Source organism: Arvicola amphibius, chromosome 3 (assembly GCF_903992535.2).
Source record: "Arvicola amphibius chromosome 3, mArvAmp1.2, whole genome shotgun sequence".
In the NCBI taxonomy this organism is placed as follows: Eukaryota; Metazoa; Chordata; class Mammalia; order Rodentia; family Cricetidae; genus Arvicola; species Arvicola amphibius.
The window spans coordinates 138,813,831-138,827,531 of record NC_052049.1 but is presented as its reverse complement, the minus strand read 5'-3'; the positions used below and the strand labels follow the sequence as shown (position 1 = coordinate 138,827,531).

Genomic DNA, 13,701 nt, shown 5'->3' with positions numbered 1-13,701 from the left:
CACTCGGTGTGGACTCACTCTTGATGTCACACCTATGTCGAGTAATCAAATATCCTAATGGAAATCCAGAACTGACCATTCACCTTAATAATCATCTCAAAAACAACATTTGCTACAACTCTAGCAATGATTTTGTGGGGGTTTCACAGCTTTCCGCAGCTCCTAAAATTATACAAAGAATTGTATGTATGTGTTTATATGCATTTTTTTCTTAATTGGAAAAAGATGTTAAAACACACGGAATAGTAAAGAAATAACGTATGAACATGCTGCCTAAAAGTCATGCTGTTTAATCACATTTGTGTCCTACCTCTTTTTAGGTACAAAGCAAATGAAATATTACAGCGTTATGAGCCCCGTGGGTCTCCCCAGAGTGCAGCACATAGAGCAGACACTTAATACATATTTGGTGAGTCAGAAAAGGAGTAAGGCACATATGACTACCAACCATGTCTGCTGTGGCCATTTTAATACTGCTGCTGATCTCCTGAGGGTGCTGCCTGAATTTCTCCCCATCTAGATAGCCCCCACTTTCATGCTCCAGAAACCGTATTTTACAATGCCAAGACTGCAGCCCAGGAGGGAAGTCAAAAGGACATAGGACATAACTGATGAGACAGGTTGTAACCAGTGAATAAGGCGAACCCTGTGCTCCAGTCGATAATTAAAGGTCGGGAGGAAGTGCCGTTATAGGAAGTATGAAGTATTGCTAGAAAACCTGGATCAATAACAAGCTGGACCAGCTAGCTCTCTGGGACTTTAGAAATGAACAGGAGGTAAAGTGGTCTATAGGACAGCCAGGGCAACACAGAGAAACCCTGACTCAAAAAACCAACCAAACAAACAAAAACAACGGGGGGGGGGTGTTAGTACCTGGTGTAATTGATGATCCCTTTCAACAGAGGCATAAGACACATGGAAAGCCCATCTGTCAGAGAAGAAGCTTTGGGACCCTCAAAGATGTGGTGCAGAACGAATAGACAGACCATCTAGTGCACCTGCTGCCTGACAGAGATCACTTTCTAGACCCCAAAGAAACAGACTGTTGCCAGGAAGTCATGCTGAGCTTGCAAGCAAGCTCTTGGAGTGGAAGATTCAGAGAGGGAGAATAAAGGACACAAAGAACCACATGAGTGAGCTGAGAAACTGGACCAAGGACCCCAAGCTAGCGTGGAAGAACCTAGAGGAACTCAGACTTGCTGTGGTGGCTGCAACTGAAGGGACTGTCTTTAAAGCAGGGGCAGAAACAGGAGCATGAAGACAGGGAGGGGACAGCTTTGTTAGAGAGACTTACAGAACAAAGCCTGCTGGAAAAAACGCAGACTCAAAGGCAATGTGGCTGTCACCATATCCTGGCTGGCTTCTGCCTGATCCTTGACTATCATAGAGGAGGCCCAGAAGCTAAGAGGAAGATAAACGGCTCAAAGGAACACCAGCAACAGGTACCAGCTACCAGGCACCAGCATAGTAAAGCAGACAGAGCCTGGACCCCAGAATAAGGCATCTGGGATGCCACAAAATGCAGAAGGAGGCTGGCTCTGCTCCCAGATGCCTGTCCCTGCATCCCTGAACCAACTAGGTATTTGTTCAGACAATGAGGGAGTGGCAGTAACTCAACCCTCTACTGAGTCCCCTGACCAAGACCTTCCCCACAACAAGAATCAAGGGTCACAAGTTCCCTTCCAGCTATGGGGAAGGCCACAGGACCTGGCAGTCGGGGTAGGAGACCTTGACACCAATGACAGCCATGACTAGACAAGCCACCGTCATCCTCCATTGCCTGTAGGGCCTGCAGGATCAGTGAGATTTCAACTGAGGGACTCAATTTCTCTCCATTCTGTCCCCAAACCTTACATCAACTCTGGATCTCTCGGTATCACCCCACCACCGCCACCACCAGAGCTATGTTTAGCATCTCTCAGCTGAGACTTGCAGGAGAAGCAGAAAGTCTTGTCTTGTACCACCCTGTGGATGATGGCAGGATTAGGGGCATGGATTGAGCTTTCCCATTGTCAGTACACATTTGGAGGTTAGAACCTAGGGATATGAGAGCATATACCCCAAACCTGTTCCAACTGTACACCAAAAAGGGGGCTCCCCATCTCCAGAGTCACAGGAAGACGAGCAGCCTATTACATCGGCAGTTGTAGTGAGGGCCAGGGCTCAACTTTTCTATGCACACACTTATGGGGGAGATTTTTCTACAGTTACGACTTACGCTTGGCTATCAGGCTACATGGAAGTATTATTCCACCAGCAAAGACCATGAATATGTATGTCTACCAAGATGAAGGATGTATAAAATAAGTGGGGAAAAAAATACAGAGCATGGGTGATATATTTGCCTCTTAGTTAGAATGGCATAAAAACAGCGTGTGTTGGAATAAATTGGAAGGAAACCCAAAGACATAATTACTGCGTTGCAGGGCAATGGTATTACGGGTGAATGCTTCAGACTTTATTTCTTATAATCGTTTACAGTTTAAGTGGCAATGAATCAAAAATAACAAGCTTTCATCTTCAAGCGGACCTTCTTGAAAGGACTCAGAAACAAAACGATCTTGGTCGTGTCTAGACTGTTGAGAAAATAAGATTCTAATCCATCCCCTTCTTAGACTGAGATCAGAAAATCTGCACTCTGCCACTGGCTCAGCTAGAATCCAGAGCCTTTGGAAGCCAATAAACTGGATGACCAACTCTCCTCCCCCGACCCTGCTCTTTGCTCTATGAAATAGAGTTTTGTGTATTTCAGATTGGTCTCAAACTCCCTACATAGCCAAAGATGAGCCTTGGACTCCTGAGGCCCCTGCAGAACCACACGGTCACTTCCATCCACCGCCTGAGTTCTGGGATCATAGGCATGCACCAGCACACCAGGTACATGCGGTGCTGAGGACCAAATGCATGCCAGGCAAGCATTCTGCCGACTGAGCTGCATCCACAGCAGGGCTCCATGCATGCAGGGCAAGCGTTCTGTTGACTAAGCTGCATCCACAGCCTGAAACTCTGTGGGGGTCCGTGTGTGTGTGTGTGTGTGTGTGTGTGTGTGCATCATGTGGGTACATGTAGAGGCCAGAAATGAATGTAGGGATATCTTAGTCACTCCACCTTATTTTTGGAGCTTCATGTTTCAGCTAAACTGGCCAGCCAGTGAGCCCCTAAAATCTGCCTCCCAACTCCAGCGCCGCCATAGGAGGATTTTACATAGGTGCTGGGGAGCTGAACTCATGTTCTGATGTCTGTATGGTAAGCTCCTTTTCCACTGAGTCATCTCCCCAGACCCCATAAAGGTTTAAGACAGAAATCTTAAACTCTTTTTGGGTGTTCCTATGCTTTTTCTCTCTACAAAGCGATGCACGACTGCTAAGTACTACGAGTGAATGTTAATCCACATCAAAATTCTAAACACCCGAGAGATCATGGACTCCCTTCACACTGCTCTCATCCTTAATTCCTAGGGAGAAGGACCCACCTATCTCCCTGACCTGCACACTCACAGTAGGGTGGGTGTCCCCTCCTCAGAGGTAGAATAGAGACAGCTGAGAGGGACCAGGTACCTGTGAGTAGGAGGGCAGTCACATGGCTACTAGTATTTTAGGTCAGAAAGGAAGTTTTTATTAAAAATGATCTTTCTTCTGTAACTCATAAATGTCCATTCAAAAGTGCTCAGCGGGGAAGGACACTCATTGCCAAAACTGACAACCCGAATTTGACTTCCAGTCCCACATGATAGAAAGAAAGAACCAAGTCCTGCAAGCTGCCTTTCAGCCTCTACAGATGCATGCATACACAAAAATAGGTAAGTGTAAGGAGAAAAATTGAAAACCAAAACCAAAAAGGCTTTGAATGAAGACAATACTTCTGTTCTCAAGGTGGGACCTCAGAAGCGAAGGCCAAGACCATGTAGCTATACAGCGAGAAGCCCCTGGCTTGTCAAAGCCAATGCTGTTATTTTAGGAAAGAATCTGTAAATACTGCTTGTCTTGATATAACTGTCAAAAAATATGCTTAAAAAAGTTCTGCTAGGATGACCAAAAAGCTGTTGGCTATGCCAAAATAAATTCTGAAGTACAAAATTCAGAACATGATTTGCTTGTTATTATTAAAGGGCTATGATGTTTATTTTTAATACCATTGGCATGTAACCTTTAACCTCTTATTTGCTCTGTAATGTCAAGTCCAAGCAAAGTGGGAAATAAAAACATCAGGGTCTGGGGATGTGTTTGGGTGATAGTGCACTTGTCCTGTACACATGGGGTGGATCCTCAGCACTGCAAAAACAATCAACTGAAAATAAAATAAGCCAAGCAGTGATGGTGCATACCTTTAATCCCAGAGACTGAGGCAGGCAGATTTCTATGAGTTCAAGGCCAGCCTCGTCTACAAAGTAAACTCAAGGACAGGGACAGCCAGAGCTACATGGTAGAACCCTGTCTAGGAAAACAAATCAACACAAAACAAAGGAAAGGAAAGGAAATACTATTGAGAAAAATGTAATCACATAATGGTAAAAATATAAGTTGCTGCATCTTTGTTAAATACGTGTACACATGCGCACATGCACACACACGCAAATAATGGGTTTGGAGAGATGGCTCAGCAGTTAAGACCATTGGTTGTTCTTGCAGAAGACCCAGTTTCGATTCTCAGCATCCACATGGTACAGATTTCAGCCATCTGTAACTCCAGTTCCAAAGCCTCTGATGCCCTCTACTTGCCTCCTCAGGCACCAGGTATGAACAGGTACACAGACATACATGCATGCAAAACACCCTTTAATATATATTTGATATTGTAAATTTTATACATGTATATTGTATAATAATAAAAGAATACATAATATATATAAATTATTCGAATTCAAATCTGGAAAAGCATGACTGATGTTCCCACACATCCCACTGTGAGGTCCAGAGTATCTTACAGTTGTCTAGAGGTTTCAAAATATTTCTGCATGTTATAGCCAGGTGTGGCACATGCCTATAATATAATGGTTCTCAACCTGTGGGGTCGTGACCCCTCTGATAAACTTCCATCTCCAAAAAAACCATTTACATTATGATTCATAACAGTAGCCAAATTACAGTTATGAAGTAGCAACAAAAATAATTTTATATTGGGGGGAGGTCACCACAACATGAGGAACTATATTAAGGGGTCACAGCGTTAGGAAGGCTGAGAACCACTGCAACGGCAGCAGCTGGGAGGCTGAAGCAGGAAGTCTGTAAGCTGGAGGCCAGCCTAGGCTACAGAGTGAGACCCTGAGTGTGTGTGCTCACACGCGGGTGTGTGTGCGTGTGTGTGTGTGTGTTTTGAAATCTGAACAGAGATGCTGATGAAGAGCTTTCTCATGTGGAATCCTAGTCTTCTCTCACCAGCAGACTTGAAGCACTGCTTGGTCTTTAGTCTCACGTGACTTCAGGACACAGCAGGAACAGAGGAACCTGTGGTTCCTAGAATGCTCACAGCTGCATGCTCGCTAGCCTCAAGGATAACTCTTGAAATACACCTCAAGCTCCTGTGCTTTGAAAGGGGCAGGGAGTAAGGGTTGTCACACAGCATTGGGATCTGGGGCATTTCACAGAAGCAGAGGGGTGAAGGGTGACAAGAGAAGCCGAAAGTGCAACCTTGCCACTCACAAGCCATCTCCACTCGTGTTCCGACAGCTCCAACTAGCATCCGCATGAGGGTTTTCCCTGTTTAACTCACCAGATTCTGCAGGTACAAAATACCAGGCAACCAACCACCTTCTCTAGCAAGGCCTCAGGAGACCGCTGACATCATTGCTGGGCATGCAGCTGCCATTCAGACCTTCTAGCTAGCAAGGAGGTGGAGGAAGCGCTGTGGTTCACGGACACCACACTGAGCTTGTAGAAGCTGCTAGCAGATGACCCACAGATGAGCACGCTTGGCCTTTCCATGTCATCAGTAGGGCCAGCACAAGATCTAGATTGCTACTCGTATACACCAAGACAGCCTGGCAATATGGCCAGTGTAAGCATGGGACATGTGTTCCTTCTTTACTCTCCCAAAGCCAGATTGTATCTTGGCCTCCAGAGTCACTGGAGTTCCTCCCAGTGGAGTCGTCAGCAGAGATAGGGGTGGGATGGCCTTCACCTTCCCACGCCTCATCTCTGCCCATCCAAGTGTCCAGCTGGGCTTCTCTTCCAAGAGGGGAAACCCTAGGCTGGCCCACCATACTCACCCCAAGGTAGAAGCATTCAGAACCAGCTTTCCTTAACCTTCCACCTGCCACCAAACTTATCCCCTCCTCCCCAGTTCACCTGAATTGGGTCATTTTGGCCAGGGACGTCTAGAATCTGATAATCAATAGAAACGAGCTAGGTTGACTTCCCTAAAAGCACTCCAAACGGATTCCGGGCTTATTAAATACACACCAACCTCCACCCCAAGGAACCTAACTTACCCATGGTCAGCTGTCTACCAGATCCCTAAGTTATAAGTCAGTGCTGCAGCCAGATGTGGTGGCGCACACCTTTGATCCCAGCGCTCGGGAGGCAGAGGCAGGCGGATCTCTGAGTTCGAGGTCAGCCTGGTCTGCAAAGTGAGCTCCAGGACAGCCAGGGTTACACAGAGAAACCCTGTCCCCCCAAACTAAATCAATAAATCAGTGCTTTCGTGTGTGGTACCCCTGCTAGCGACCCAGGAATGATATGCAAGAGAGAAAAGGAAATATAGCATAGACAATGGCCAAGGGAGACTCAGTCACCTCTGCAGATTTTGTTCACAAACCCTATGAATTACATGTTCTGGGGCCAAAACAGAAAGCAGACTGACATACATAGGTGTTAGCCTACCACACACAACCAGACCACGGAAGTATCCTGTCACAGACTGCGAAACCAGAGTCCATGAAGGAAGTGCTAGCTACACACTGCTATCTGTTAGAGCCAACAGAATATTTGTAGACTCTGATGACATATGGAGATGGGGTCTTTTTTTCCCCACCTCTTAAAAAGGGTAACAATAACTATGACCTGGCAATATAGTCTGGGTTTCCCAAGATGAGCAAGTGTCCCATTGTTAGCATTTATGAGGGAGAAGCCAATTATACATTGTATTCATGAATCTGAAGTGAATTTTCGTCCCTAATCACAACTGAGTAAGTCATCGGGCCTTAGGTACAGTCTAATTCGCTCCCAGACCTCCCTGAAGAGCGTTCTCTCTCTCTCTCTCTCTCTCTCTCTCTCTCTCTCTCTCTCTCACACACACACACACACACACACACACACACAGAAAGAAAGAGAGAGAGAGAGAGAGAGAGAGAACACACACACACACACACACACACACAAAATTAGTTACTTTTCTTACTGTGATAAATTCCCCGGACAAAAGTGACTCATGGAAGGGCTTGTCTAAGCTGACAGTTGGAGGGATGTAGTTCTGTCAAGGTGGAAGAGGCATGGCGGCCGACCCTAGAGACAGCTGTCACACTGTCCAGCAGCAGGAAACAGAGACACCTGCAGGTGCTCAGCTCCTATTGTCCTTCTTATTCAGCCTGGGACCCCGGCCCAGGGAATGGTGCCACCATGCAAGGAATGTGTCTTCCAGACTCTAGGAACCTAAGCTAGAAACTCTCAGATACGCCCAGAGGTCTTGTTCTGGGATGATGATCCTAGATCCCATCAGCTTGCCAATCAAGTGTAGACGTCACGCAAGCACACGGAAAGAGTTCACAGTACAGGTGTTCTTCCTGCGGCCTGGCCAAGGGCCTGTGCTCTATGCTAATTCTCGGTCACACCCACCAAGGGTAATGGCCCATCCCTTCCTGTCCTAAACAGCTGAGGGATTCAACTGGGCAGGCCCAGACAGATGCAGAGAACACAGAAGTTCCATTCAGCTTAAGACTCCTTACATAAACACTGAGCATACTCACTGGGTGCCTAACTATCTGAGATGTGGGTCAATGTTCTCAGGCAACTTCACACAGCTCATAAGCCCACTCAAACTTTCAAGTATGGAAGAAACGATTCTTTTAATTTCGTCCAAATGACTCTCCACACCAGAGTTTTGTCCATGGCACATCTATTTCAGGATGGCCAGTGGTTTCAACTTTTCTGGGCAGTGAATTGTGGCCCAGGCATCCATATCTGATACACAGATAGCCTCCAAGTGGCCCACAACATGCCCATCTGTGCTGATGGCAGGGAGCCCACGAGGGGGTGACTATGCCCTGTCTACATAGGCATGAAACTGACTCTAAGACACACCTCCTTCACATCCGATGGACCAACTAGCTGCTCCAACTACAAGGACGTTTTCCCACGTCGCTGGAAAAGGTAACACAGACTAATTGTGGGTCTACCCCGCAAAAAAGGGGGGATTTAACATGGGAAAGCTCATTTTCTTAAGCTACCACTTACACAGTTAAATTTAGTAAGATTCTTTTAAGTCCTTGACATAAACACATCGATCTTTATCTTTTTTTCAAAAGAAATATTGAACCGTGGAAAGTAATTATAGCAATTCTTAGGCACCAGGATTATCACAGTGCTCGAGTTCAAGTGGTCAGCAACCCGCGAAACTCCACCCAACCGCAGCTCAGGGTACCCTCTGTGAGTGTGAACTGACTTCTGAAACCTCAAAACTGAAGGAGGCAGCCTATTTATAAATGAAGTAGTCTCTCTCAGGGGCAAAGGTAACATAATTTTGAACTATGTAAAAAGTAAAAGTTTGGGGCCAGGATGCCTTTTAAAGGTTTCGTTTGTTTTCAGTCACCCTATTGAACAAACAGCGCGGGGCAGGGGCTGCATATGAACGGAGTGTGGGCTCTGACGGGCCTGTGCTGCCGGTGATTGGCGCTGGGTATCTGGGATACAGATTTCTCAAGCGAGCGCTATGTTAGGCATCCTTTTCGGGGAGCTTCACCCTCACCGTCAGTAAACAACGACAAAGCCAGGAGGACAAGTTCTTCCACCGAGAAGCAAGTGTGGAAACTTTTTAAGTTAAATAAAAAAGGTGGGTTTTTTTTTTCTTTTGGTCCGGGTGGACTGGCAATCTCTCCAAAATACAATCTATGCTTTTGTTTTTCTGAAGTAAAACTATACCACAGCAAAGCCCAGGGGATGTGGCTAAAGTTATTGGGACTGAGAGAGGAGAGTGGCTGGGCCGGGGACTTCTCCGTGTAGAGACAAAAAATTCAAATGAGCTAGAGGGAGAGGCAGTCCATGCCCCCAAACGCCAAGCGGGAAAGAACAAAACCAGGAGACTCTTGGGGACTTGTGGCGTGTAAGGCAGAGTGGCGGTCCTCTCGAGCTGGGGACCGGGTGGGGCCCTCGGCAGGAGGTGTTTACCCCATACAGGGACCCTATGGGCCTGGGCTCCAGGCCAGCGTGGCTGCAAATGTACGCCATCGTCACAGGGTCTCAGCAGTCCGGGCCACCGCCAGGTGCTCCGCGGTACCTGGCGCCCCCGCCTGCCTTTGTGCAGCGCGCGGCCCATAACCAGTGCAGGCAGGGCTGCCCGGGTCCTCCTCGATGCCAGGGGGACAGCTGCGTGATCAGCCTGCCAGGGAGCTCATGCTGGTGCCCGCCCAAGGAGGGGACCCGAGGGACACGGGCATGCCCCCCACCTTCCCTGAAGGAGAAAAAGGTCCCCGGTCCCATGGCTGTGTTGGTGAAAACAGATGTGCTCACACCCTGGCTTCCGACAGCTGGCAGCCACAGTAACACTACCACCAAAACTTTCCCCGCGCAGAAAGCCACTTCAGAGAGTTTTCCTTGTCCGCCTCGGTCCCTCTTCCCGGCCAAGACCCGGTTTACAGCAAACAGCAGGAAATCGGCGCTCCAGAAGTGCATACTCCCGCGTCCACCTTCTCCACCCCCTGGCCTGGGCAGCGTGCCCAAGGTAGGTGCCCCGCTCTGGGGCTTCCTGCCCAATCCCAGGGTCAGGCGTCCTGGGACGCGGCGCAGCCAACTTACCATGGTGACTCCCGCCGCTGTCGCGCCTCCTCCGGGTCCGGCTGCCTGGGCACTGGAGCTGGAACGCGGTCTCCTGGGCGAACTTCAAAAGTTGGTTCCCTTTGCCAAAAAAAACAAGCTCCAGACACCCAAGCACTCACAGGAGCCAATGGAAACCCAGATGGGACTCCATCCAGGCGGGATCCGAGACGCTAGGTGAGGCAAGACTTAGCCGACCTGGTGCACACTCGAACCTGACGATGCTCAGCTGTCTAGAGATGCACCCGATGCGCTCTGCGGAACTGCTTGTCCGGCTGCCCTGCCTGGACCCTCTCTCTCCTAACACTTAATCCGAACTCTTCTCTGGCTCAGCCTGGGCTCGGGCCGGGCAATCTGTCCATAAATGGAGAATTCAGCCCAGGCCTGACCAATCAGAGTTTGTTTTTTCAGCGTCACTCCCCAGGAAAGCCGAAGTAACCAACAAGCGTGGAACTACAAGTTTCCAAAGGACTGTGGATCCTGTAGTCCGGCGGCTTCACTAGCCTGCCGAACACGCTACTGCTGTCCCAGCCGTCCCCAGGGAAACACCCCCAAACCGAGGGGATGAAAACACTCGGGGAGACTAGGAAACTGCTCACGTGTCTCTTCCCTTTAAGGGATACTTAGAATCGACTTAGCTCCCAAGTCGCTTGATTTTCCTAAAAGTTTTTTTTAAGAAATATTTTATCTGCATAAAAGATCAGAATCGTGGCCGCAGCCCAAAGGAAATACTATTTCTTTCCCTTTCTGAATTGTAAGAAAAGTCGAAAATATTTCCTTCACCCGTCCTTTATACCTGAATTAATTTCCTTGGGAAACAAGAATAGAGAGCGCTCTGTCCTCTGCGGTGTCCGATTTCAGGAAACCAGGTAGCCTAGGAGAGAAGGGAACGCAGATTCCTAAACCGGATTAGGGAGTCTGGTGTCTTGTGCTGGGAGCTGAGGAAGGAAACTCGCAGGGCCACCTCAGGACTTTGCTCGCTTTGGGTGTCCCAGGAAGAAGATCCTGAAAATTCCAGGGAAGAGAAAATCGTGAGGTTTAGTCGTCACCCTTCCCGTGAATCTAGGACTCTAGAGTTGCGATAGTAAAAAAAAAAAAAAAAAAAAAAAAAAAAATCAGCTTGGCTAGGAAGGGGTTTGCTATTTGTTGTTTGTTTGTTTGTTTGAAGTGGCCCATACTCAAGACTATGACCAAGCCAGGAAAGGGAGGAAGTTCTGATACACCCGGCAAGAGAGAAGGACCTGGGAAATTACGTGAAAGGTCAGGGCCAAAGTTCACAAAACACAATTCCCTGTGTGTGACAGGGGTAGGTAGGGAACTCGATGGAGGAAGAGTAGCAGATCTTGGCTTCTTGTGGGGTGCAGTGGCTGCTAATGGAACAAAGGAGCTTTTTGTCTTGGGACAGGTGGTCCGAGGATACCCCGGAGGTCCTGATGATGGCAGTAAAACTGTGACAGTACCCAAGACTACCGGACTGTACAGGTTTTTAAAACAAGAATCTTATGGTATGTGAATTACTTCAGTTCTTAAAATGAAATAAAGGGTGCACACATGCCTCTGAACATGTGTGGAGTTCCGAGGACAACTTGTGTGGAATCCATAAGACAAGCTGTGGGAGCTGATTCTCTCCTTCTACCACATGGGTCCCAGGGATCAAGCTCAGATGGTCAGTCTTGGCAGCAAGCACCTTTATCTGCTGAGCCATCTCATGCCATTTTGAAAGGGAGTCATGTTGTTTGAAGTTTTCTAACTATTCCCACCGTCAGGGCAACAAATAACCGAATTCCTTCCACAGGAGATAAGCCAGACCCTAGAGGCTACTCCAGACCTTGCTGGCTTTGTGGTTTGGCATAAAAACAAGCAATAGTTGGGATGGCTCACCTGGAGCTGGAGGACCTATCCACTTTGCCAGCGTGAGGAGCTTACTTAGATTCCTAAAGACAATGTGAAAAAAAGCCAGGTGTCCTGGGATGTTGGGAAAAAAAGAAACGGGCAGAAAGGTCTTCAGTTTATCGGCCAGCTAACTAGCCTACTCAATGAGTTCCAGGCCAGTGAAAAATTTTATCTCAAAAAAAAAAAAAAAAAAAAAAAAGATCACACTGACTGTTCTATCAGAGGACCAGAATCTCATTTTCCAGGACCTATTTGGTGGCTCAGACCATCTGTAACTCCAGTCCCCGGGCACGTAACAACTTCTTCCGAACTCTTGGGGCACTTGTGATACACATAAATACATACATGCAGACAAAATAATCCTACATATAAAATAATAAAGTAATTTAAATCTTAAAAAAAGTAAATGGCTCTGGTGTCTACATGTGTGTCCACATGCCTACCCACACACTTACACACACAAAACGACAGCAGGGTATAGTGGTGCACCCCTGTAGCCCCAGATATCCTGGAAACTGAGGGAGGAAAATTGCTTCAGCCCAGGATGTCCAGGCCAGCCTGGCTAAGAGTGAGAGCCATTAAGACAAAAGCAAACAAAATAAAATTAGAAGTGAAAATGAAAAGAAGAAGAAGCAAGAGAAGGTTTGCACAAGGAATGGCCCCACGTTCAGAACGAAGTAGACAGGAAACAGCTCAGAACGAGCCAACCTTGACACACCAGGTGTGACCTCTGTATGCCCAGACCTGACTCCTGTGCCACAGGGGTGTACCACCTTCCAAGTTCTTCTTTTTTAAATTATTAATTTATTATGAATACAGTATTCTGCCTGCATGTATCCCTGCAGGCCAGAAGAGGGCACTTAATCTCACTGCAGATGGTTGTGAGCCACCATGTGGTTGCTGGGGATTGAACTCAGGACCTCTGGAAGAGCAGGCAAAGCTCTTAACCACTGAGCCATCTCTCCAGCCCCACATTCCAAGTTCTATGAGGCATTTTAAGAACTCAGGAACAGGGACTGGCAAAGGGGAAAGCTGAACTTACAAACAACATAAGGAACACCAGGTTTTAGGTCCAAAATAATTACACATGCCTAAGCTACCATCCCATCAATGGGCCAGCCTTGTTAGGAGCTGAGTACAATCAAATATGAGATACTGAAAATATGAGATACTAAACACATCTTTGTACAAGCAACATAAAATGTAGTTAATCTCTCTCCTCTCTCTCTCTCTCTCTCTCTCTCTCTCTCTCTCTCTCTCTCTCTCTCTCTCTCTCTTTCTAATATCCCTATACATAGTCCAGGATAATCTTAAACCCCAAAATTTTACTGGGGCATAACTCATCAGTAACTTAATCATAACTTAATTTGAGATATATTAAAAACCGCCTTGAGACTAATTGTCAATTTTATTATTATTTGAGAGCCCCCCCACACTAGTAGATTTTTTTAAAAGAATTTTTAAAAAGTTTTGGAAGCTAGGGATATAGCTCAGTGGGTGGAGAACCTGCCTAGCATGCACTGAGCCCTGGGTTCAAGTCCCTGCACATCATAAGTGCTCCATGCCTGTTATCCCAGCATTTTGGGATGTGGAGGCAGAAGGATCAGGAGCTAAAGGTTATTCTTAGCTACACAGTGAGTTCAACGCCAGCCTGGGCTATGTGAAACTCTTGTCTTTAAAATGAAAGACAAAGAGAACTTTCTTTACACTAAATATCCCAAGTAGTCAGGGCTACTTTTTTTTCATGATTTTATAATACAATCCTTTTCTAGATTTTGTTTTGTGTTCTTGAGACAAGATCTCATGAAACCCAGGCTGGCCCCAAACCTGTCTATGTAACCCAGGA

At 47.0% G+C, this 13,701-nt stretch overlaps 1 protein-coding gene across 2 annotated transcripts in view; it reads right to left on the bottom strand.

Moving 5' to 3' along the window:
* Myo1e (myosin IE) overlaps window positions 1-10,597 on the bottom strand; it is a 196,874-nt gene extending 186,277 nt beyond the window's left edge. For both annotated transcript variants that reach the window (XM_038321973.1, XM_038321972.1), the window contains exon 1: window positions 9,945-10,597. Coding sequence is in view for 1 of the 2 variants with exons in the window: in XM_038321972.1 (XP_038177900.1) it covers window positions 9,945-9,947 (3 nt within the window). In the remaining variant the exon portion in view is untranslated. The remainder of the gene's footprint in view (window positions 1-9,944) is intronic.
* Between the last annotated feature and the right edge of the window lie 3,104 nt (window positions 10,598-13,701).